Below are 24877 nucleotides of genomic sequence, written 5' to 3' on the forward strand. Positions count from 1 at the left end.
TCCTGACGCAGACAACTGCGCCTCTGACGCACTGACAGCTGATTGGAGCAGCGGAGCAACAGCGGCCGCACACTGACGCGTTTTAGAGGAAAAGATGCGGGGATGAGCGGCTGTGAGTGGAAAAACACAGACATGGAAGGTGGAGCGTGAGTTCGTAGGGGGGGGGATCCGCGACACTTTCAAAAACAGTCGCGTGTGTCTCTTCTGTTGCTCCGCACCGCCGCCCGCGTGTAGCCCGCCATGCAGCCCCACCCCTGCTCCTCTTTCTGCCCGACTCCCTCAGGATATTTTTAGCGCTGATGATGTGCCCTGTCAAATCACGTAACGGAAACAACCTCACAGCTGAAAAGCAGAGCCGCCGTGGAGAGCCCGCTTGCTCAGTTTCATATTGATCTGCAGGGTGGCCGCGGATGAAATGAAATTTGAAATTAATCTGGTGTTTTTCGTGTGGGTGGTCCTTACCGGCTCATCGCAGACAAATGGTAAGGTGTGTGTGTGTTTGATATCCTGCTGACGTGAGCTGGGCTCGATATTGATTCAGCACATAATGCTCTCGATTGTCTTGATATTGTAGAAAGTTGCTGCCCGCTGGCTTTATTTGATCATTATTAAATGATGTTTGGTTAAATCCATCAGCTTCTTATATTGGACTCAGCACCTCAGCAGGGTGTGCGCAGATCATTGTGATGTGATCAACAAGGTGACTATTTCTTTCTCATGGGAACTCATTGTTTTGTGATTTGTGTCCATCAGCCTCCTATTCATCTATTTTAACTTTTAATACATGTAGATTTAATTTAGATTTATCAGTGTATCTCATTTTCGTAATTAACCCCATTTAATGCTTGGCAATCAGCACCAAAACACAACACTGAAACCAACTAAAATTACCCAACATGGCTATTAGAAGAATGATGTGTTTGTTGATTAGTTGATGACAGAAATTAATTGTCAATTATTTTGATAATCAATTAATCATTTTGAGTCATTTTTTAAGAAACAAAAAAGCCAAACCTCTCTGATTCCAGATTCTCACGGGTAAATATTCCAGGTTCATTTCATCTTCTGTGACAATAAACTGAAAATCTTTGGATTTCACATTTAAATATTTCTCTTTAAGCGCTGAAGAATTGTATGGAGACAATTTTACCATAAAGACACAATTTGATAAACACAAACAAACATAAAATTAATTTCTATCCCTTTAGGAGGATTTATGTTTTCTGTTACAGGTCAGAGCAGTACTTTGCCGCCTGTCCTCACCACGCCTGCCCTCCAGCGTCATGCATCAGCATCTCCTGACCTGACAGAGGATCCTGGGAACAAGGTCCCAAAGTGGACACATAATCCTGCCGGCAGGGATGAAACCTCGCCTGAAACCACAACCATTACCAAGAGTGAGGGAACAGTCCATTCAGAGACTGTGACAAATGCAGGATTTAAAAGCCACTTGTTGAGCACGAGCTCTGCAGCGGCAACATCTCCACACAGGGATGTACCCGTCGTCATGATGGCTCACACTGGTACTGCCTCTTCTTCAGGTAACCAAGACAAACCTGCTTGCACTGTTTATGTGTCTCTTTTGAAGTCTGGGCCTTTATGGGAAGCAGTTATCGACACAGAAATTATAGTCATCTTTTCATCCATAAGTCTATAACTCTGCATCTATAATTTTGCAGTCCATTCTGTTGACTTTGTCCAGACTAGACTCAAAATAAAACTACCCACATACTAAAAGCGGCCTGTTTGCAAACACAGACTCTTTCTTCAGACTCAGCTCCATTGCCAGCAGCGTTTCAGGAGCATAGACCTCCTCTGACCCCCACATGCCTGCACTGAGAAGGTGTGTCGTAACCTCTTTTAGATTTAGAGATTCCCTTTTATAGATCAGTTAAATATAACCCCCTCAGCTGATGCCATGTTGCCTCTTTGAGGAGCACGGAAATAACAAACAATATGACTCAACGGCATCCAGATCACACCTTTGCCCCCCCTCTGTCACCTCCCTCAGCTCTCTGTGGAATAATGCAGAGGTTGTCACTTTAAAGGCTAGAACCTGTATCACTGGTCTTAGTCATGTGCTTTTGGATCAAATGCAGGATGTGTATATTTTAGTATTTTTTGCTTTGCTTTTGCTTTCGTCCAACATGCTTTTTCTGACTGTGTTGTGTTGATTCGACTGTATAATTACTGAGGCTGTAAGCCAATTAGTTCCACAAAATGTCAGAACATGGAGAAAAATATCCACTCCAGCTTCCCAAAGTCTATGTTGACATTAACAGATCACTTATTTTGTTCAACAAACAGTCAAGTGGGGTTTTTTTGCAGATTAATTTTCCATATTTGGATGTGTTTTTTAATATTTTTGCTCCTCCGCACATATTTAGTTGATAGGAAGTGGACGAAGTATTAGAAAAAACATTTCAATACAATGCTGTCCAATAAAACTTTCCCACAATGTTCAGCCTCTAAATTTACCCTAGAAGAGAAAGTCAAAACTCTGTTAATATTTTTCTGGTCACTTAGTTCAAAGGTGCACAGTTTACTCGTCACAAGCCTAGACTGTAAATAAAGATGGACGTAGTATCTGTGACGTTACCGTTAGGTATCTGAGGAGCAGTTTTGAAGCACAGAGCGGGCTGCTCCACCACCACCATCTTGGCAGTGCCTGACTCCACCTAACTCCTGGCTAATGGGCAAAGAGGTGGGGGGTGCGTGTGTGGAGCGGAGACATCAGTGAATGCCGGTTAGCGCCCTGACAACAAAAACATCCAGCACTGCAGCGTTAATGTCAGTGGGAGTGAGCAGGGTGGTGTATAGTAACAGTTACCTCTGACTGCTGTGTGTGTGTGTGTGTGTGTGTGTGTGTGTGTGTGTGTGTGTGTTTGTGTGTGGGGTCCATGTCCTTTGAAGACTTCTCTGAACTGTTTTGAATTGATACAACACTACCCTCACATCCCCACATTCAGCTGCTGCAGGCGGCCTTTCATCCACAACAACTCCACGGAGCACCACCCCTCTACATCACGTCTCCACCACTGAAAGCAAAACGCTCATGACTAGAGACCCCACCACCGCTACCACCACCTTTTCATCTCAGCCAGCCCACACAGTGCAGGATGTCAGCTTCACAGCCCACACCTCCACCACTCAGCCACAGTCTGAATCACACACCACAGGTCGTCCTTTAACCTCAGCTCCAGACCCTGCGGGGCCAACGCACCAGGAAGTCCCATCTGAACTTAATGTTGGCGATGAAGGTAAGGTGATGGACAGGTGGGAGAGCATTATTTTAGGCCTCCTAGTTTGACACAAAATTAGTTTTATTACGTTTGTCCATTTCTGTGTCACGTAGACCTCAAGGGACCCCGATACCACTCAAGCTCCCCTTTAGACCCCCTGCTGGCTGGTCTGCTGTCAGTGTTCATTGTCACCACTGCTATCGTCTTTGTCATCCTCTTCCTCAAGTTCCGCCAGCGGACAAACCACCCAGAGTTTCATCGACTGCAGGATCTCCCCATGGTAAGACTTTCCTGTGCATACATCACAGTTAGGTTGTTACCCTCCCTGAGTTTAAGTGATTAAAGGGGCACTCCACCATTTCTTTCTACACAAGGTCAGTTTACTTATCATGAGGAATACTGCTCAGCCTGAGAAAACAGTTGTACAGTGTGTACTGTGGCTTTAAAGGTCAGAGAAAAGTCAGAAATGAATTATAGATTTCAGATTTTTAACATAAAGCCTTGGATGAGTTTGATACAAGCGGTCGTTTACAATACAAGACGAATCTAATGCACTATCCAGCTGCATTGTGGGAAGTGTAGGACTTTAGGGGCTTTACCCATACTAAATGTCAGGATATCTCAATCTCTGCAACAACAGTTTTGACCACCACCACCTTTATGCAAGTGTAATACATAACTGCTGCACCTTCAATTGTACCCCAAAATCACTACATTCTGTTCACAGCTTTACTGTTGATGATTTGAAAGTTAACTGCAAGCTTGTTGAGTTTAAAAAAGCATGAATGTGAGGGAAATTTGGGGGCACATCTTCTCCACCATGTCCCTCTGTCACCGGTTGAATTGGTCTAAAGAGGGTCAGTGGGCCGGATAAATATATATACAGTACAATCTAAGAGGAACTATTAAATCCCACATTTCAGAACAACCAGGCCTTCTCAGATGTATTAGTGCATACTGTTCACAAAGAGATGACTGTAATAATTTGTATGGCACAGTATATATATATTATTTAAAAATATTTTTTGAGACTATAGGGCTCCATTGATGCCATCATACAGATTTAGATAATAACATATCAAAAGTCAGATATGTGCCTGTGCCTGTGACACTTACCCACGTACTCACTCACGATCCCGGGAGTTCTATATATAAATATATGTATTACTTGGTTAGTGACCATCAGTTGTACACTACTTTTCATGATGCGTTTTGGGATACTATGAGTCAACTATATAGGGTATAATAATTCTCACTGTACATTCGGACAGCACTACAAAATAGCGAACTCACTATACGGTGGACTATATACGAGTAGTGAGTGATTTCGGACACAGCCACAGTCTATATGTGTTATAGCTCAACATTCTTGTCTTATTTGGGAGTATAACTTCATAAATTAGGGCTTTAAAGTCATTCTTAACAACTGTACTTCTTTGAAACAACAATCTCTTCCAGGACGACTTGATGGAGGACACGCCGCTCTCCAGATACACCTACTGATGGAGGCGTCCTCAGTCATTTCAACCACTCGGAGGTAACAGAGACAGAGCAGACACCAAAGGAGAAGACCAGTGTGGATGTGAGCAAAGCCTTTGCCTGACGCAGCTGCATCTCTGCTCACGAGTTTCCCCTTGTGACTGTTTTGGGTCAGTGATAAACATGTTTATCTGTCGCTCTGTGAGAAGGATTCTTATAGAGTCTTTTAAATAAGAGGGTTTTTTTTATCACCTCAGCTTTTTTCCACATTCCCTTTAAAGTTAAGGAGATCTTCAGTCTGGTGGGAACCTTATGTTTCCTTTTGTCTACCTGACTGGACTCCTTATGTTTGCACAGCACTTTAATGTGGCACCAGTGGTCACAGTGCCCTCTAGGGGACATATGAGGTAATGTGGATCAAGGTTGCATAAAGTCCTCCAATGTAAATTAATTGACCTCAGGTTACCAAGCGAGAAATAACAGAGTGAGAGATAGAGACTGAAAGAGGACAGGAAGAGCTTTGAGACACATGGGAAAAGTTGCAAACATGAACAAATCGATTAAGGAATATAAATTATGATCCCTCAGGCGACCAAATATTAGTGAAGTGCACTTTCAAACCAAGTTGCCAGGTTGTTGTCTTAAAGCTGAGGTCTTGCAGAAAAAGCCATATCTCTGGAAAAACAGACCAGTTCTCTTACAGTAGAAGCCTGCCGTCATTCAACTGCTCAAATTTATTACCTAGTCACTCAAAATTATGTATGGCAAATATTTATTGTTGCAGCTTTTAATGTGTAGTTATACGTGTCATGGAACTTGTATCATTATAGTCTGATGCTGGTATATAAAACCTGACCTTGGTTATTCTGTTCTTAATGATGAATATTTAATCCACCAATGCACACTGAGAAGACCCTGCTACACTAAATAATCACTTTAATATGAGTCAACTGTAAAGGTAAAACAAACTATTGTTAAATGTGTTCATATTTATAGAGGATGTAAATGTTTGCGCACATAGCTTTAATTCAGCGGTGGAGACGATAAGACGCAGTATCAGGGAGGTTTTCTTCCCTGTATCTGTATTAGTTAAGTGTCATGCAGATGTGCTGGATTTAAGCTGTTTTTAACCTAGTGTTACTTTACTGTTAAGTGCCAACAGTGATGTATGATAATATGCCATTTAAATGCAGACTGTAAGAATTTATTGAGATAAGGATTTCCTGTTTGATAATAAAATAGAAACCACTAAAAAGCTCCAAGTTGCATATGTTTACAGGGTGAGATGTTATTTTATATTAGCAACAGTGAGGGCGAGGTTTTAAGCCATCATGCTGTCTTTGTATCCTGTTTTAAGGCCGGTTTCTTCTCGTTTTCATCTGTTTATAATGGACTTTGAACAAATACTCGGCTAATAAAAAGAAAGCCACTCCCTTAAACACACTCAACTGTTACCAAGGCCTTAAGCTAAATCAATAACCCATTCAACACCCCAAAAAAAAAAGCACAGGATTATTTATAACCAATGTGTGATATTTAATATCATCACTTTTCAGTATGAGAAACAACATACAGAAAAATAATCATGAATTATGAAGTTTTTTACTTGACAGCAGCATTAATTATGACTAACCTTATTAATGTACAAAACTGGACTTTCTCAGACAGTGAAAGGTTTGTTTCCCTCTGAAATCTCCCTTTTTATTACATTACCTTCATTTGCTTATTGCAAAAATACACAATATGAAAAGTCACGTGGCCAATTCATTTAGGTGAAAATGAATATGAATGACAATATTAAGACACACTGACAGATCTTGCATGTAGAAAGAGTGCCAGTCTGTGATTACACCACATTCATTATCCTGAATGAGCTATGTCCCTTCAGGGAGAACAGGTCGGGTCACCTGACATGAGGTTTACCTGCAACATTAATCAGAGGTTAGCACGCACACTTCAAGGTTTATGGTTTATGCAGAGTGGTCTTGATTGTAGTAATGATTGAGTGAGCACGGCCTGAAGACTTTGTCATCAGTGTGCGTGACGGAAAGGCCCGAACCGTGGCCCTGTCCAGCCCAACAGGTGGCGGCCAAAGCTGGCTGTGGTCAGAATCATCCCGAGCAAGGCCACGTTCCCAAACGCTCCCCGCATTCTCTTCTTAGGATCTGAGTGGGATTAATAAGAAGAGTAAGTTTCAGTTTACTTTGAAACAGCAGAAAATCTACATGAAATTAGGACTGCCTGACATTTTCTTACCTCCTGTAGAGTACCCATGTGCGTACACCTCTCTGCTAATAATCCATACAGCTCCAAGTCCACTGACTACACGCTGTGGCCCACACACACACACACACACACACACACAAAAACACAAACAAAGATCACACACTCAGATAAGACCAGATTTGAGACTAGTAGACAGATCAATCCAGAAGAATTTCTTTGTCACACCTTGGTTTCAAGGTTGCTGTGGTAGCATGACAGTGCAAAAATCAACTCACGGGACAATGCAAACCACCAACAGCCAGGCAGAAAAGGAAGGCGGGGTACAACTCCAGGCTGATGAGAGGTGATAACAGCATGTTAACTTCAACCTCCTTTTTACCACAGTTACTATGAACCATGAAAGCTTGATGCAACATCAGAGTCAGACCGTGCAAATCTATACTTACGTGTTCTGGTGTGCACGCTGGATACAGTTGAAAACGTTCCCATTTTCTGACTCATCACTGTACATCTGAGGATACTGCAAGACAAGGCAGGTTCATTTGTATAGGCGAGGCACCTTTCATCAAGGTAATTCATATGTGACAAAGAGGCACTGCCCACGCGTGTCAGCGAGCAGGAAAGTTGCCATTATATTCTGATATATATCTGAACAGGAATACTTCCGCTCACCGGCACGTTGTACTTCTTGCGAGCTTTGCCGACTTTAATTGCCAGATGTCCAATCATGACCATACTGGCAACACCTGTCAGCACCACGTATCCATACTCTTTGGAAAGCACAACCATCCTGACAAACCTGAACGAGGAAAAATAACACAATCAAACACATTTTATATGTATATACGCATTTTTTTCCTTTTAACTATTGGTATTTTTACTGTCCATTTCTGTGTAAGAACAGGGAGATTTAACAGAAAACCCTGTTTTTTCACGCGTATGAATACATAACTTTTATTGTTTGTCTGTACCGGTCAACAACTGTGTATAAATCTGTCCAAGCTTAGTAAAGAGGCTATAAAATCAACAGCGAAGAGCAAGGACGCCTTCATAACGAAAGGTCAAATGAGGATTCAAGCGGCGCCATTAATATTTACACCAACATGTTTTGAGGGCAAACGCGGTGAATCCGCAGCACTCAATAAAAAATGCAGCGTTTACCTTGAAGATGTAGAGCACGACTCCGACAGCTGAACCACCCCGCTGGAAACACGGCGAGAAAACAAGACTACACTGAAGCTTTCTACCGGGTTCTGCGTCTGCGTGCGTGAGTCTTACGTAACACCGACACACGGTGAGGGCGTAGTGGCGGCTTGTAGACGACTACAGAGAGGGTCGGACTCTGTAGACAATGATTCAATCAGCAGCGTTTATTGCTAATGTGTGCAAAGAGTCAGGGGAAAAACCCAGTTTCACTTCTTCTTCTCAATGCAGTTGTTCGCATTTACTCTGAGCAGCTGAGGTTTACTTTTACGTTACGTACGCAGTTGTCAGGTAAGTTAAAGAGACAGGTAAAAAGAGGTTCTCATATTCAGTCTATGGGTCCTCAACAAGAATAATAAACATTTATAGGCCATTTTTACTCCACTGTTAGTTTAAGACAGTGATTGATTCGCCTTACTTGTTTTTACTTTATATTTTAACTCCACTACATTTCAGTGGGAAGTACTGCATTACATTTATCTGACATGCAAAACATATGATAAACCTATAAAATATGATGCACTAATACCGATAGATTCAGTGGTGGAAAGTAACTACATTTATTCTGTACTATACTGTACATTTTAAGCTACTTCATTACATTTCAAAGAGAAATATTGAATTTATGAGTCCGTTACTCCTCTAGTGTGTATCCTCTTCTTCATCTGACAGTTTTACTCACTTGCTACTTTTCAGATAACAAATGTACACAGAAGACCTAAAATAAACATTTGTTAAGGGTTAAACATAAATAAATAGTAACATATTTAAAGTGTGGTAGTTAAAATTAGCTCCACCTTGACCAGCTACAACATCAATAATAGGCTAATATAGTAATGATACTTGGATAATATAGTATATGATTCAGTAGCATTACAATTGCAGGGGCCATTCTGCTGTTTAATCAGTACTTTTACTTTTAATACTTTAAGTACTTGGTGAAAACTCTCATCTCATAGACAAGTGGGTTGCAAGTGGACACTACTTAATTTTTAGATCTCTCAAGCCAGAAAAGTTGGGAAGCAGTGGTAGTATAAAGAATAGCTTCTCTGCCAAGGAGAAGCAGTTGTTTCCCTCCAGAAATTTCTAACAAAGGAAAAAAAAAAACCTGTAATTATTTCATAAAGCAAGCTACAAAAAAGTGGATGATGTGATGGCATATGGGTGGTCACCTCATCCTCCTCCTCCCTGGTTACTTCCAGAGCCACATGTAGTCTAAGAATCCAAGTATCCAATCCATTCATCCATTTATCTGACAGTGTCAACTTTTACTGCAGTTACAATCCTATTTTTATGACGGACATTTTGACTTGACATAACAGGAGCTTCAACTAATAAGATTAATGACCTTGTTTGTTTTGAAGTCTCCCAGTAAGCAGTGCCAGTGAGTGAGTTTACAATATGGAATATGGAAGGCAGCTAAAAAATCTGCCCTCCGTTGAGGTGACCAAGGATCTGACAGGCCACAGTTTCCTGGATCACATAGCAGGTCAAGCAGAGGTATTTGTGGTTTCTGTCGTTCAGCAGACCCAGGTTCACTAATGCATGAGCTGCTGACATGGAACTGAACTCATTATCATTTAGACATTATTATATTATATTATATTATATTATATTATATTATATTATATTATATTATATTATTCTATTATATATATTTTTATCTTAAAATGAAAATTGGTATTATCGCCAGTTATTGATAATATGCAATTTCTGTTTGGTTTATGTTTTAGAATTTATTGAATATATTTTTGTGCCTCTATAATAAAATTTACCATTCAATTTTTCATAACTGTTTGGAAAGTGATTTAATTCACAGTTAATATATATATATCTTATAACATGTTCTAAGGCTGGTTCATTACTGAGAAGGTTTGATAATAATTTTGTTTAATTTGTTAATATAAAGGAGTGTGATTTCCGGTCGACCTCTTCACGGGAGAAAGACGTTGAGGGGAGATAGCATGGTGGCTAACAAACTTGAGCACGAGTGAGAGACGCCGCGGACTATTAAGTGTTTACCGGGTAGTTTTGTTCAGCTGAACTGTGGGATGTTTGCTAGTTAACTCGCTCCTCTGTGAGTGTGAGAGTTTGTGACTGTTAGCGGACAACGATGTATGTTTTTTTTTTCCCCTACTGTGGAGCTAGCTAGCTTGATTAGCTTAGCTGCCGCCATTGCCGGAGCGACAACCGCCTTCTTCACCTGGATGGACGAGAGTGGAGGAGCTTCAGCGGCCGTCGCGGAGGATTTGCTCGACGCTGAGGACGGACTGCTGTCAGAAAGATTCCCGTTGTGTGGTTCCGGCTGCTTGTCGCCTCTGCGGACCGAGATGAGTGTGACCACAGGTGTTTTTGTCTCCAGATGTGGTAGGATTCACTCTCACTCCATGCAACTGTTTGTTTGAGCTCCACCATTAAGCGCGCTAACGAACCTTGTTTAAAGAACAAACCAAACTAAAAAGTGCACTGAGGTTTAAACTAACTGAAAGAAAAAGACTAAACAGACTTCTTTGTTTCATTTATGTTTTTCATATTGGGGTTATGTCTGGCGTGAGATTCCTGCATTCAGTCAATACAATGTTCAAACTGAGGAAATGTGTTTGTGTGTTTTCACTGTATATGCTGAATAATTGATAAGATAATTCACACATTTCTGTAGTAACATCACATTGGGTTATTAAAGCTAGTATTGTTCCCTTAGCCTCTCAGTAGTTATTACAGGGAATCATACTTTCCCCTAGAGGTGTATATTATTAAATGAGAATTCACTTTAACAATTTTACTAAGTTTGAAGGGGTTTAATAAAGTTAATTATGTTCTGGAAAAAGTGTTCACACATTACGAGCTGGTGGTGAAAGGGTTGTATTATATTATATTATAACTCAAATAGAAACAGGACGGCCTATGATGATGTCTTTTCTTGTGTTTGTCATATAACATATAAAGTAAATCAGTGGTTGTTGTGGCCAAAATAGATCTTATGAATGCAGGTTAACCATAGGAATAAACATGGGAGGCCAGTTCCTGCGACTACAACTTGACTAACATAGAGTGACAGTGCGGATGTTAGGTGAATCAGAAAGTAAGAAAGGCACACAGCATTTGTGGACTGCATGATCATACAGGCTGAAGGTGGAAGATGTGAGAGTGTAGATGAATATATGGCAGAGTTTATGTTTCTTGGAGACAAACATGTGGCCTGCATCTTGAAGAGATGTGTTTTCCCTGATGCCACTATGTGTATGATGTGTCACCCAGAAAGAACTGGTTTTACTTCCTGCATTCAAAGTTGTGGTTGTTGTCAGTAACATAGTATAGATAGAAGTAGTACTATACCTTAGTGTACAAATTTCCCTTTGTTTTTCCCCTGAAGAAGCTACAAGCGTGTTGCATTTTGAAACTGAAATATCCTTGATGTCTTCTGCACCATTTTGTACACATTTCCCCAAAATTCAGCCTGACATGTTTGGTATTTTTGCAAACTTTTGGATGTCCACTAGAATTTGAAATCAAATCTCTGTGGTTTTGAGCAGATTTGGCAGCGCAGCTTGAGTTATGTCTGGGCTGCTGCTTTTTCAGAGGTTGCAAAATAATTGTGTGTCATCAGAAATAATTTACGTGAACTTGGATAGTCCTAAGCTAAAGTCTCTGTATCAGTGAAGACAGTATATAAGGAGATTGTTGCACTCTGCAAAACATTACCAAGTATTCGTCACTAGATGTCCTCATAAAGTCACTGAATATCCTTGGCTTCAAACAGCTGTGTGGATTAGTTCAGTCCACAGGATGGCAAGTGTGAAACAGCATTAGGTTATCTATGCCTGAAGGCCTCCTGCTCTTTCTTCTTCACACCAGGGAATGCAGGAAAAGAGCTGAACTTCATTTTTGTGGATGTATGTGTGCAAGAGAAATAGGGTGAGTGTGGTCACTGTGCAGCTGATTGTTGACTGTCAGCTCGGGGTAGTTTTCTTTCACGGACTGTCAGCGGCACATCTGTCCTCCTCCTCCTCCATCATGCTGAGTCTGATTCAGCACTTCAACACCTACACAGAGAACCAAGAATAGACTCAGGACTCTTACTGAGACTGGAGAGATGAGGAAAACAACTGCTGCCTGAGACCACCCTGTCCCATCTCATTTGGTCCTATCATCTGTTGGATATATACTGGGTAGAGTTTGAATTGGGGGAGGTGGGGCCTCCTTGCCTATGGCTGATATGTCAGTTATTATCGTGAGAGTCTCATCGCACATATAGGCCTGAGTGTTGTCGATGTACCGATAAGGATCCCCCCTCTCAACACATTGTTATAATTGCCACACTCTTGTTTCAAAAGCCTAAGTCCTCATGTGATGTGATCACACACAATATGCCTCCCAGGTGTCAGGTGCACTGCACTCTTGTTCCACCTCCACACACACACACACACACACACACACACACACACACACACACACACACACACATGCACACCTGAGGCATATGGCTGATAAAAGTGTAAGCAACACACACTCATGCAAAAAGATGTTTACATACTGTACACAGAGTCTTTTTTTAATCTGGTTGCAGCTTTCACTGTCATGCACACACACACACACACCTGCAGCTGAAGCGTTATAGGTCACCTTTACTACAATAGATCTCATGGCTTATACTTTGCTGGCCTCAATATTTAATGTTAGCCTTCCATTACCTCCGCTGCCCAGAGCTTCCACTCTCCAGCTCTCTCCAAAGCGTCAAATCTCTCCACAGCGCACCCCCCACCCCCATCCGCCGCGCAGCTCAGCGCGCCCCCCTCATTTGGTTTCTGTTTCGGAAAGCGAGACATGGCAAACATGTAGTGGAGCAACTGACCGTGATCATCGCGAGCAGCGCAGCATGAGAGGACGTTGTGAGCGTTTATGATGTGCGAATAGCTGTGTTCTGATGGAAGAGGCTCGATAAATCAATGACATCTGAAACAGCATGAAAGCATCTGGCTGTCAAGTTCCAGACAGTGGATGCGCGCTGGATCCACTGACACATTACGCGCAAGAGGTTGCCACGGACAAGCGTTAGGTTTGACCTCTGTGGAAATCATTTCTGGGAGACATAATTTGGGGAGAATGTATCAATGAAGAATGTGACTGCGTCTGACTCTCTCCAAACGGGGTGGATGAAGCCCTCGGCGGTGTCATGCGTCTTGCCCCGCAGCCAAGCGCGCAACCCTTGCGGCTCATAGTTCTGCTCCTCCTCTCCACGGGGGTGATCACATCCCCGGTGCTCTCCTCTGGCTGCCCGGACAGGTGTGTGTGTGATGACCAGCTGGTGGTCCAGTGCGCTGGGCAGCATCTGACCACCTTCCCGGTCAACTTGCCGCTGGCCACGCGGCAGCTCATCATCTCCAACAACCGCATCGTGGAGCTGCCGCCGCTCGCGCTCAACTACCTCTCCGATCTGGTGTACCTGGACTGCAGCAACAACTCCCTGACGGAGATATCAGAGTCCACGTTTGGGAATCTACGCAAGCTCGCCTACCTGGACCTCTCCTTCAACACCTTGATCCGAATCGAGGACAGGACGTTCGGCCCCTTGACGAGTCTGGTGATGCTGAGGATGACAGACAACCCGGGGCTCTCGGAGATTCATCCGGACGCCTTTGCGGAAAACGCGGCCCTTCAGGTTCTGGATGTGAGCCGGAACAACCTGACTGTCCTCAACATCACCTCTCTGATCGCGCTGCCCGCCCTGCGCTCGGTGGGGCTCAGCGGGAACCCGTGGAGCTGCGAGTGCGACAACGAAGACCTGTGTCTGTGGGTCCACCTGGAGGGTTTCAAGTTCCAAGGTACTATCAATTATCTATTCGATTTTATTCTAATGTCATGTAAAGTGGTATCACATAAGGACTGCTGTGCTCCATATTATTAGATAACCTGGTTATATAAACTATTGGCCTTTTGTGGCTGCAACCAATAACAGGCCTGTATCCCATGTCAATGGGATACATTTTCATGTCAAGATGAAAATGTATTTATCTCCTTTAGTGCAGCTGTAAGTGTTTTATATTAAGTGGGAACAAATTCGAAATTGTGATGAAAGAGAAAGCAGACAACTTGAATAGCAGATTAAGATATTTCTTACCCCTTATTAAGAGTTATTAAGTTGTAATTAATGGTGTTATAAATTGTTCATAAATCATTTACTTAGCTAATGCTTTATCAGTTATAATGACAGTGTTTGAGTTTTTCGAGGGTGTGAGAAATTTTTATAGCTGGGTTAACATGCTTCTGGACTTCGGGGCAAAAATTAGCCACTGCTTTGATTTTTAAAATGTGACTTAGCACATCTACATCAAGAAGAAAACACAGCAAAACTGAAATAATTAAGGTCTAAAGTCTCAAAAGTGCATTTGGCCACAGGGGCCCTCTTCAAGGCAGGGCCTCAAGATTACCTGAAGGCCCTTATCATGCCAGCTGATGATGTGTGTTAGTGCTCTATATTGCTGAACACATTTTCAATGAAAAGCATTAACCAGTTAATACACTCAGGGCCCCGTGGAGTCGTGGGGCCCCAGTGCAGTTGCAAATTCGCCTGGTTGGTAACACAGCCATGCTGATGTTTATTGGCAAGGGTGATTTTTCCCAACCTAAAATTGTGGTTATTAATGGTTTACAACTGATATGTAAAGCTTTGTAAAATAATATATTTACCATTTATAAAGCCTATGTTAATCCTTAATAAAGGGTGCCTTACTAAAAGATGGTAGCAATTAAACATTTAGAGAAAAACAAAAAGTTAGAAAATAACCTACTGTAAAAAAAGAAAAAATTGAACTAATGTGATTCCTAAGAAAACAGCTCCAAAGATATTCTTTGGAGCCCTCTAAAGGAAGGAGTGACTCCATGCCAGCCCTGTGTGGAGGCAAATGTCACGTCAACATGTCACATGAAAACTCCCCATCTCGTCTGCACCTCTGAGCTCACACAACAGATAATCTCATACCATCAACACCCACAACTGTGTTATTCTCAGTTGTAAAATACAGTGTATCATATACTACTTATGTTGTTGTTTGTCTAATATACAGATATGTAACCACAGCTCAGCTATATGCAGTTTAGTGAGGTCCACAAAGTTCACCCCTTTCTCAGCTTTCAGTGGGATGAGGCGCAGGTGATGGCAGTGGAGCGTGACAGCATTCGGACTATCAAATAACAAAGAGGGTGAAAGAAGATCGGAGGCAGGGAGCCATTTGATTTCTCTTCTAGCAACTGTGTTCAGTAACTCAGCCCCTGCTTTCTGCAGTTTGTGAGGAAAACAAGAGCCTTTTATCGAGAAATGACAAATCAATTTCTTTTCTATTTAGCGACTGGGATGCTGTGCTGCAGGTGTGATGAATGGATCACAGTTGCACCATCAGATATCGATCATCTCTTTGTTTTATTGCAGTCAAGCTGATAGATGTGTCTGATATTCCATTATCTGTCTTACATTGAGTTATTATGCTCATGCTTTGGTGTGGATGTGTCACTATGCAAAAGGGCAGCTATTTATAGTGCGTCTTACTGAGCAAGAAGCCGGTCATAATTTTAACACCATAGCAAGAATACACTTGCCACGCTTACTAAAAGGCATCCCCTGTTTCTTTCTCTCTCCCACACACACACACACACACACACACACACACACACACACACACACACTCACACACACACTACAGTTCACCACAGTCCCTGTGAAGCTTATAGTTCAAGTCCAAAACGAGTCCTGCTAGAGCTGTCCTATTTTCCTGCTGCTCATTGCCTTTTGTCTCGCTTAATTTAGAGTGAAGCCTCTTCCAGTGACAGCTGCCAGCATGGGAGAAGGCGGACACATACATACACACACATTTTCTACTGCTGTTATGTATACACACAGTCTGTCCATCTCGTTCCTGCAGCCAACAACACAGACAACACCTTATTCTATCTAAAACTGAGCACCTTGTCTCTTAAACTCACACACATGCGGACACACATGCATACAAACCCACAACTACACACTCGGCACACTTTTTGTGCTTGAGGGGGGGGAAATGGAGGAATAACATTTCGGAGACGACTGTGTTTTTCGGCTGCGAGCTCTGTCTCCAAAGCCTTGTTATCTCTCGTCTGGGTCTCACCTGCTTCACGCAACGCAGCTCGCATGTCTCCTTGGTTTAGGAGACGCATCAATAGCAAGCGAGAGAGAGAAAGCTTCAGGAAGGAACCAACAGATTCTCCTCCTGTCTCGCCTTTCTGGCTAGATTAACACTCTCTCAGCTGTTATATAAGGAGAGAGTCTAGAAATAGAGCAGAGTGTGGATGGGGGAAGGAGAGAGGGAAAGCCCTCTTCTTTGATGCCAGTCCCTTTAGGGGGAAGGGGCTGGATGGTGGGGGTGAAGCCAGAAGGGTTTCCTTCCTAGCTGTCAGGCACAAGAACACACATGGACACGTGCAGAAACACATTAGCAGACTCTGCAAGGGCACGGGTAGAAGATGGGAATGTAAAGTCTTGTGGAGGGGGTTTGTGCATGCATATAAGAGAGAGTGTGCATATGTGTGTCTCTACATGGATGAACGTGTGTGTTTTTGTTATAACTAGAGCCTAACCGCATATTGTGTGAACAATGTAGAGCAGCAGCCTTTGAGAGGATCAGAGTTGGCTTTGAATTCTCTGTGGTAGATGGAGCTTAGAGAAGCAAACTGTCCTCATGTTCCTCAGCTGCAGGCTCGTTTTCAGATCTGTGAGCCACAGAAGAGCTTCTCTGAGGATAAGAACGGATATTTATGCACCGAGTGAATAATATTAGGAATATGTGAATTTCAGTCATCCTATGAAATGAACATGTAAAGTGATTTGATTGAAAGGTGCAGTATAATCTCTCCCACCCTCTGTCAAATCAGACCTCCCCCAGTTTCAACATCTTAACAACACGTGCTGCCACTGAGAGTGCACAAGAAGTAGTGTGACAGCTAGCAGCAGTTGGAATAACAAAAAGTAATGGACAAAGGGTTGAAATATCACCTGAAATTATTAAAGATTTAAGGAGGGATAAGTTGACAAAAAGAAGGCTTATGGATAAATGGTTTACATGATTATCCATTTAGGCTAACCATTTGAAATAGTCAAAAAGGCCCAAAAGAAGAGTTACTCTAATAATTATCTAAAATTAATGGATAAACAGGTGAAACAGTTAGCTAAAAGTAATAGATAAAAGGTTGAAATATTAGCTAAAGATATTGGATTATCAGGTAAAATAGTTAGCTTAAAGTAATAGAAATAATACTGAAATATTAGCGATAGGTAACAGTTGAACCAGTGAAAAGCAGAAGATAAATTGAGATAATAAGAAAATAGCGAAAAACAACGATAAACAGTTGACTTGATTAGCAAAAGTGATTGGATTATCAGATGAAATAGGTAGAACTGAACCAGCGTCAGGGTTCAGTTTTAGTTTTGGCTATAGCTTCAACGCGCAGCCTTCAACTTTTTAATAATTATTCAATTTCCATATTTTAACATGTTTTGTGAAAAACTGACTTGCAAGAATTTGCTTATGTTCTTATCAGCGCACAATCTTTTCAGAATAATCTTTTAATGTAAAATAATCAATTACAATGTAGTAATTATTTATATTAATATATATTGCTGATACATATGCGACTATATGTGAATTAATCAAAGAGACCATCTCATCGAAAGTCCAATAGTCTGCAGACCTGGTGTGCTGGAATACTTTGATCTTGAATGCTGCATTATTCTTGCTCTGGTTGGCTCTCGAAGTCCAAGTATAAGATATAAAAAAGGATGAAATGAAATCAGTAAAATCAATAAATAAAAAAAGTTCAAGTGCAACAACCTTGTTTGATCACACAGAAGCATTGCAACTATAAAGAGTAATTGCTATAGATTCTTTTGAAAAGCAGAGGCTTGAGGTGATAAGTACAACTATATAATAGTGTAGAGTATATAATATTTACATATTTTGTTGGCCTGGTTGTTTTATGGTTTAGGTGTAAGCTGCACATCATTTCAACCTGTTATCACGCCATAAATGATTAACCATCAACAAATATCACAACATTTTTTTGTTACTTATCCACTTTAAAGTAATTTCAAAGGAAAAGTTAAACTGACTTGTTGGGGTGCATCTGACAAAAAAAAGTTAGGGAACCACGTATTTAAAGACAACAGTGGTTTAATGAGTGTTTGTGTCTTTACTGCGTAATACTGCAAGTAATAAATTATTGCGTGATGATCCACATTTTCCTGAAATACCTTGCAGGGTGCTGAGAGTCGAAGCAGCACACGTGTCCCTGCAGATTCTACATATTTTTCATGTATTCATTAGAGTTGCATGTGTGGTCAAACCACATTTTCACTATATATTTCAATATGCCAGTAAAATGAGAGTGTGTATTTTAAAGCTGTCGGTGTAGAAACAAGGTTACAGAAAACTGTTTCCTGTGCAGAAACTTCCAAGTCTTTTGATCTCTCGCAGTGGGAATTCCCCCCCAGCACAAAAGCTTTGAAAAAAACATAAGCCAATTAAGAACAGTGGCCGTATGGAGATGGCAACATTCTGTTGTGTTGCACCCAGTTTTTGCTCTCGGTAACAAAAGACTCGGGCTTCAGGATTATTTTCAGAAAAATGCTTCTCTTGTCAGCCGCTGCAGAGCTCAACATCCATCATGCGGTGTGTTTAATATTGACTGATAGGCCTTTGAAATTCCATCCATCTACTGTAGTTCTGTGAAAGAGATGGGACTCAACATTTTTATTAGGATTTGTGGATTTCTGCAAGGTCTTAGTCGTAGTCATACCCGGTGCCTGATGATGAGGAACCTTATTATCTGAGGTTTCAGGCAGACACAAAGGCCCAAGACACTCTCTAATCCTGTGGGGGAGAAGGGAGTTTGAATAATTTATCCATGAATTTTTTGTAATTTAATGCTGCATCAACTCAAGACTGTAGTACACGGAAAGCTCCTAAAGCCTCCTAAAGTTTTCTGATAAGAAGACAACATTGATATGCTAGTGCAGTTTTCTGGATTTGAGTCTTTTAGGAGCGTGAACCTGAATGGATTGTGGATATCTTCAGCTCAGATTGCTGCCATGTGCCGTTTACAAATATTATGTAAAATGATAGGTAGTAATATGCTTGAATTATTTAACAGGCTGCTCTGGTGAATTTCAATTGTATATTTGCCTTGCTGAGTTACTTGTGCGTTTTGTTGTAGCTCTCCTAACATCAAAGGATCCTTGAAATCGTATGTTAATACGATTACAGTCTACACCTGCTCCAAAGGTGCCTTGAGATAACCGTTGTGATTTGGAGCTTTATAAATAAAATGTTAAGGCTGTGATGTAAGTAAAGTTTAATTATTTTATTCAAAAGATATTTGCAAAGGAGATCAGCAGTCAAATATATATATTTTCTAAATCAGCTTCCTACTTGTGTGACGGGTCCTACATGAACACATTATTTTCTTCCAAAGTTGAACCAGCTTAAGTTTTTTCACACAAGAGATTTCTTTATCTGTGTTTTTGTTCCTGGTTTTCTCACTGGTTTGAGGTGGGCAGTTGGAACATGGTGATGTCACATGCTTTTGTGCACCAATCAGAGCTCGACAGCATTTGACTCGTAAGGTGTTGTCAGCTGTTGGGTTATGTTGTCAGTGTCAAATAAAGACCTGAACTGTGTCCCAATTCAGGGCCCGCACCCTTTGGAGGCATGTTTTTCTGGGCAACGAAGACTCCCAACAGATTGATCCTTCGTGGCCTTACCTATCCCAAGATTCTTTGTGCGCCGGGTAATGAAAATAATATGGTAGTGAACAATCCTGACAGAGGCCCAGAGACACTGTAAATGTCAGTATTGGGTCTCAGTTGAACAGCTAACAGCTAAGTACAATTGTTAAAAAGCCAAGGGCCTTAAAAGGTTGCTAGGCAATAGGAGCACTGCAATGTGACGAAACGGTAAAGGTACAGCTGGTGATGCAAAGCGGAAATCCTATGTAGGCCAGGCCTTCTTATTTTGGTTTTGATTTCGCGGTCTGTGATGGCCATGAAGGCCACGTAGACCATGTCGTCTGAAGGATGCGGCCCCTGAATGGAAACACAGCTCTGATGAAGCAGATCAGCTCAGTGTTTGGGTTTTTTTTTTCTTCATAAATAATAACCAAGGAGGTTTTTTCACCAAAATTTAACATCAATTGTTGCTCATTTAGACATAAATATTAATGTAGATCATTCAAATATTTAATTTAAAACCAACTTTTCAAGGGCGTTAAAATTACTTGCTGTTGTCAAGGAACAATTATGTATATTAAAAATGTCCTAAATTGGTGTTATTAAGAAATGCAAACCCTGCACATTCAGTCAAGAACATGATGACTCATGATGCTACCCCAGGACAGCTGACCTGTTTACTGTGTGTTGTCTGTTTCAACACCATCAGCCTGGAGTTTATTTAAAAAAAAAAAAAAAAAAGAAAAGAAAAGGAAAACAGATTTCTGTTTTCAGTGCACTTCAGTGTGCTGCTGATGCTGATGTATTATATTCTACAGTCCTATGATTAATCCTCATCATTCTGTCTTGGTGTGTTTCTGTGTGACAGATGAGGGCCAGACAGTGTGTGGCTCACCTGCTGACATACAGGGCCGTCGACTGGGTGAGGTGGGCATCCAGCTACGGACGTTATGTCACCAGACACTGGGCTCCTGGGACTATCTTTTCTTTGTCGTCATCGGCTTTGTCATCTTTGCTGCTGGCACCGTGTCGGCCTGGGTGATGGGCGTGATCATGGTGCTCTACGAGCGATACATCAAGAAGAAAGACGAACAGCTCGACGTGGACGACGCGGAAGAAACCAGTGAGGCGGGTCGTCCCTCACGGGCCAGGAATGACCATGGTAACGGGAACATAAAAACCTCACATAATGTTTAAAAGATTTATTCTCACCCCGCCCGCTACGGATTCCCACAGTGCCTCCTGTCAACTTCCAGGACTGTCTGTGAAGTCTAGTGAAACTCCAGTCAAACTTATTCTGCTTAACTCTGAAACAGAAACGAGAGGATTCATCAGATAAGGGGAATGTCATTCTACTCTTTTGTAGTGGGCTTTTCCGTAAATGTAACACACACTCTGGCTGCCATAATGGAGGTCTGTGTAAGTTTTCACTGAGTAATGGTCCGAAAAAACAACCTATATCAGTAAAGGTGGGTATCTTGGAAGCAGCTAGCTCGCCATGTGAAATAACATACTGGTTTATAATAAGATATTCTGAACACACGCTGACTTTGGTTTATGGTGGTCTTATTTCCCGCCTCAAAGAAATATTTTGACATTTAGGAAAATATGCTTTCTTGCCAGGAGTAAAATGAGAAGATCAATACAACTCTGTCTGTGCACTAAATCTGAAGCAACAACCGTAACCTAGCTTAACTTAACGTCTGGCAGAAACAGCTAGCCTGGCTCTTACTAAAGGTAACAAAATCCTCCCACCAGCTGTTTCCCGAATTTTCTGCTTGTATGCGAAATGAAGCTAAGCTAACTGGCTGCTGTGGCTGTAGCTTTATATTTAACAGACAACTCTTGGCAAGAAAGCACATACGAATATTTCCCGAAAATGTCTAACCTTTTCTTTGACCACCATTTGGGTCAAGCTAAGACCAGCTAAAGAAAAGCAGTGCGCATCAAAGACCAGCTCAGACCACCAACCTACATAAGATGGTGATGGTTGCCCATGGGAAACAGGGAAAAAAATGCTTTCCGTCACTTTGTAAATCATTTTTAATTGTTGACGGACGTAATTTGACCATTAGCTATTATATCCAGTAGAAACCATAATTACTTTTTGTAACCTAAAGGTCTTTTCCTGAAAGTAGAGGTAGAAATATTATTGGACTTGTTGTCCAGTAACCCAGGGGATGTTTTCTCAATGAACTAACATAAGTTGGGCTATTGAATAAGCATGCTATATTATACAAGTTTGTATAATACTCTTGTGTTTATAATATTACAAATTGGATAGATACACTTGCCACTAATTAATCTGACAATCTCTTTCTAGATCCCACTGATATAGCATTGTTTACACGCAAAACATTCACCATTGGACCTCCATGATGGCATCAAGCATTGTTGGAGAATTGTGACTTAGCCTCACAGCATCTTTGTAAAATTGAAAGTGGTGTGGTCATCCTATTCATTAGTATGAAAGGAGAGGATTAAATGCATTTTGTACAATCCATTCATGTCCGTGTAGATGAGCAAAGGGTTAGAGTGTATGGCTGTATGTGTGACTGAGCTTTTGCTGGTGTGAATGTGTCATTTTGTGCTCCAGTGATGTTTGGTTTTGTACTAACAATTCACCCCTCCCCTCAATTATTAGCCCAGAAACTGCAGTCAAGGTATTTGTAGTGAGGATCTACAGTATTTGTGAAGATGAGAGCCAACATGTACCATCTGCTGAGGTCTGTTTTGGCAGCAGGCCCTGCTGGATGGCAAGTAAACAGGAGAGTGTGATAATTGATTTAGGCTTCATTGTCCCTGTGTTGGGAAACTGGCTTGAGTGCAATGACTTGTCTGTTTCTGCATGCACTGTTGATGCACCAAAAAGCCTTATGAGGTGTGTATAAGCTGTGAGAGCAGTTCATTTCAATAAAGAAGGAAATGGAATTTACTGCAATATACAAAGGATGTATAAAAGATAAATATATAATTTCAGTCATTTTGAGAGAAATATGAAAATATCTTGATTTATGTTTATTCCTGAATTGATTAATTTAGCCCATGATAACAGATTTTCAGCAATAAGACAGCTAATGCTGTCAGGAAGGAATTCATTTCAGTCCACAATTATAAACATCACTTAACTGTGTAATCAGCACCTGCTTTGCTTGAGGTTTTACCTACAGTTTGTGATATGAGATCACAAACTTAGCATATTTCTGCTTATAGTTATCTATATATATATCTATATATATATATCTGGGTGTACCACTCCACTGACCATGACATTGACTGTTATGAACTTGAGAAGGAAAGAAACAAAACTCTTGTTGGACAAGAGGAATCAAGAGGTGGCTACACCAAACCGTGTGTGTGTGTGTGTGTGTGTGTGTGTGTGTGAGTGTGTGTGTGAGTGAGAGAGTGAGTGTGTGTGAGTGAGAGAGAGAGAGTGTGAGTGTTTCAGAATTATTCTTTTTTTTTTTTTTTAAAAAGCAAAATTGAACTTTTGAGGGACCTGAGAAAGAGCATTCTCTCAATAATGTTTGCGCCAGCTGTTTCCCTCATTTTATGTTGTGCAGATTTTACTTTATACAAGTTTTACTCGGAAACTGTTGGATTGAAAAGTTTGGATGTATGCTCGTCTGAGTTGGAGCTGCTGTAATAATAGTGATATCTTGAAACTCGTGCAGAAGACATTTTGACATGTTGCAGTAAGAAACACACAGGTGTAAATAATAAAGGTAACTGTCTGAATTTCATTCAGCTGCTTCAGTTTCTGAGGCGTGCTGTGCATGCTGGCTCACTGTCGTGGCTTATTGGCCATCACTAATGCTATTTGTAACCTGTGCTTTTCCAACTGTGACAAGTCAAAATGGCTTTTGTTAAAAACACCTATTATGTTGTTGTTAACTGACTTTTATCCATTAAATTGTTGGACTGCATACCAGGCTGGGAGAAGTGAGGCTGTAATGGTGCTACCAAATGCAACTGTGAGGAACTGGATTATCAGCATGAAGTAATAGTTGTTTGGCACTTGTAAGATGAAAAGGTGGTGAAGAGTCAACACAGTCTGTTCTCTTTCTGTGATGTGATCTGCAATACTAGTGAGAAACCTTTCTTCACACATTTACTGGCACTCATGTGCATATTATTGAGTTGCTGGTTCAACAAATGAACCAACAGAATAATAATAAAATGGTATAACGCATAAACCTGTGACTATTATAGGCCTTTTTCACTGCAGACATTTTGACTATAATAACTTGGAAAGCAAAGGTGTAATCAACACTTGCACCGATGATTTCAGGTTGTACTTTCAGGGCCTTGGTGTCATACATACTGGCTCAACAACATGGTTTACTCAGACACTTAATGGACACTTAATTCATTATTATCGTATTATTCGTTATTAATTGCACTTGTGCTTTTCCTGCTATGATAAGTCAAAGTGTTGTTTTGTTGCACTTAGTAAAATGTGGTGTAAGAAAACAAAGAAAGTCTTTGGTATAAGTGTTATATTTCTTCATTACACCACATATATAGAAGACACTTAGGAATGAATCTTGTGTGTGTTTGCTTGCACTCATCATGTAAGAAAGTGATCCTGATTCATAACAGTATGCATAACTATGCATGTACCAATGTACCGACCTACACATACTTACTGGCATAGCATACGTAACTGGATGCCAAAAGTGTCCGTCCATCTCCTGTACAATCACCCATCTAATGTACCTGTAAGTTGCCTACTGTAACAGTATGCTGAGATGCCTCTGAACATTTCAACCATTGGTTGCTGGTTGCTCTTATGGCTTTGAGTGTAATATTTGCATGGGTTCCTACAGTATATACAAAATGCAATGCATCATATGCATGTCTATTGAGGTCTGTGTAAACTCTCATCTATATCTACATACAGTGCATTCATATACCAGATCTGAACTGTGAGGGTGTATTACATTCAACTAAGCACACTGATCAGGCCATGTGTTGC

General features: G+C 41.1%; 3 protein-coding genes across 5 annotated transcripts; 2 read left to right on the forward strand and 1 right to left on the reverse strand.

Annotated features, from left to right (window-relative positions):
* Positions 1-237: 237 nt before the first annotated feature.
* LOC111670546 (uncharacterized) lies at positions 238-5976 on the forward strand. 3 transcript variants are annotated; one of them, XM_087179587.1, is made up of 6 exons: positions 344-482; positions 637-700; positions 1209-1541; positions 2970-3260; positions 3356-3522; positions 4701-5976. In XM_087179587.1, the coding sequence occupies exons 3-6, from the start codon at positions 1217-1219 to the stop codon at positions 4743-4745; spliced, it is 828 nt and encodes a 275-aa protein (XP_087035713.1). In that variant the 5' UTR covers positions 344-482; positions 637-700; positions 1209-1216; the 3' UTR covers positions 4746-5976. The 3 variants fall into 3 exon arrangements, with proteins under 3 accessions (XP_023283064.1, XP_023283065.1, XP_087035713.1); XM_023427296.2 differs by lacking the exon at positions 637-700 and having other exon boundaries at positions 238-482; XM_023427297.2 differs by lacking the exon at positions 637-700 and having other exon boundaries at positions 238-482; positions 1233-1541.
* Positions 5977-6233: 257 nt separating this feature from the next.
* On the reverse strand, positions 6234-8266 carry mgst3a (microsomal glutathione S-transferase 3a). Its single transcript, XM_023427299.2, has 6 exons — positions 8109-8266; positions 7620-7746; positions 7394-7467; positions 7223-7280; positions 6978-7050; positions 6234-6886 (listed from the first exon to the last, which is right to left on the reverse strand). Exons 2-6 carry the CDS (start codon positions 7734-7736, stop codon positions 6753-6755), a joined length of 456 nt encoding a protein of 151 aa, XP_023283067.1. The 5' UTR covers positions 7737-7746; positions 8109-8266; the 3' UTR covers positions 6234-6752.
* A 4654-nt stretch (positions 8267-12920) lies between these two features.
* Positions 12921-24266, forward strand: LOC111670562 (leucine-rich repeat-containing protein 52-like). Its single transcript, XM_023427318.2, has 2 exons — positions 12921-13972; positions 20768-24266. The coding sequence occupies exons 1-2, from the start codon at positions 13324-13326 to the stop codon at positions 21094-21096; spliced, it is 978 nt and encodes a 325-aa protein (XP_023283086.1). The 5' UTR covers positions 12921-13323; the 3' UTR covers positions 21097-24266.
* Positions 24267-24877: the final 611 nt, after the last annotated feature.

Source organism: Seriola lalandi, unplaced genomic scaffold (genome assembly GCF_002814215.2).
Source record: "Seriola lalandi dorsalis isolate HSWRI2012SDOR001 ecotype SW California unplaced genomic scaffold, Sedor1 jcf7180002054857, whole genome shotgun sequence".
Classification (NCBI taxonomy): domain Eukaryota; kingdom Metazoa; phylum Chordata; class Actinopteri; order Carangiformes; family Carangidae; genus Seriola; species Seriola lalandi.

What these genes read in the sequence shown, in the direction of transcription:
- LOC111670546 (XM_023427296.2), top strand. Translation starts at nt 416, where the DNA reads ATGAAATTTGAAATTAATCTGGTGTTTTTCGTGTGGGTGGTCCTTACC. An exon ending in TGGTACTGCCTCTTCTTCAG is followed by an intron (nt 1,542 to 2,969) that starts GTAACCAAGACA and finishes CCCCACATTCAG; the next exon opens with CTGCTGCAGGCGGCCTTTCA. An exon ending in GACTGCAGGATCTCCCCATG is followed by an intron (nt 3,523 to 4,700) that starts GTAAGACTTTCC and finishes AATCTCTTCCAG; the next exon opens with GACGACTTGATGGAGGACAC.
- mgst3a (XM_023427299.2), bottom strand. Translation starts at nt 7,736, where the DNA reads ATGGTTGTGCTTTCCAAAGAGTATGGATACGTGGTGCTGACAGGTGTT. An exon ending in CAGCGTGCACACCAGAACAC is followed by an intron (nt 7,281 to 7,393) that starts GTAAGTATAGAT and finishes ACCTCTCATCAG; the next exon opens with CCTGGAGTTGTACCCCGCCT. An exon ending in TTGGTGGTTTGCATTGTCCC is followed by an intron (nt 7,051 to 7,222) that starts GTGAGTTGATTT and finishes TGTGGGCCACAG; the next exon opens with CGTGTAGTCAGTGGACTTGG.
- LOC111670562 (XM_023427318.2), top strand. Translation starts at nt 13,324, where the DNA reads ATGCGTCTTGCCCCGCAGCCAAGCGCGCAACCCTTGCGGCTCATAGTT. An exon ending in GGAGGGTTTCAAGTTCCAAG is followed by an intron (nt 13,973 to 20,767) that starts GTACTATCAATT and finishes TCTGTGTGACAG; the next exon opens with ATGAGGGCCAGACAGTGTGT.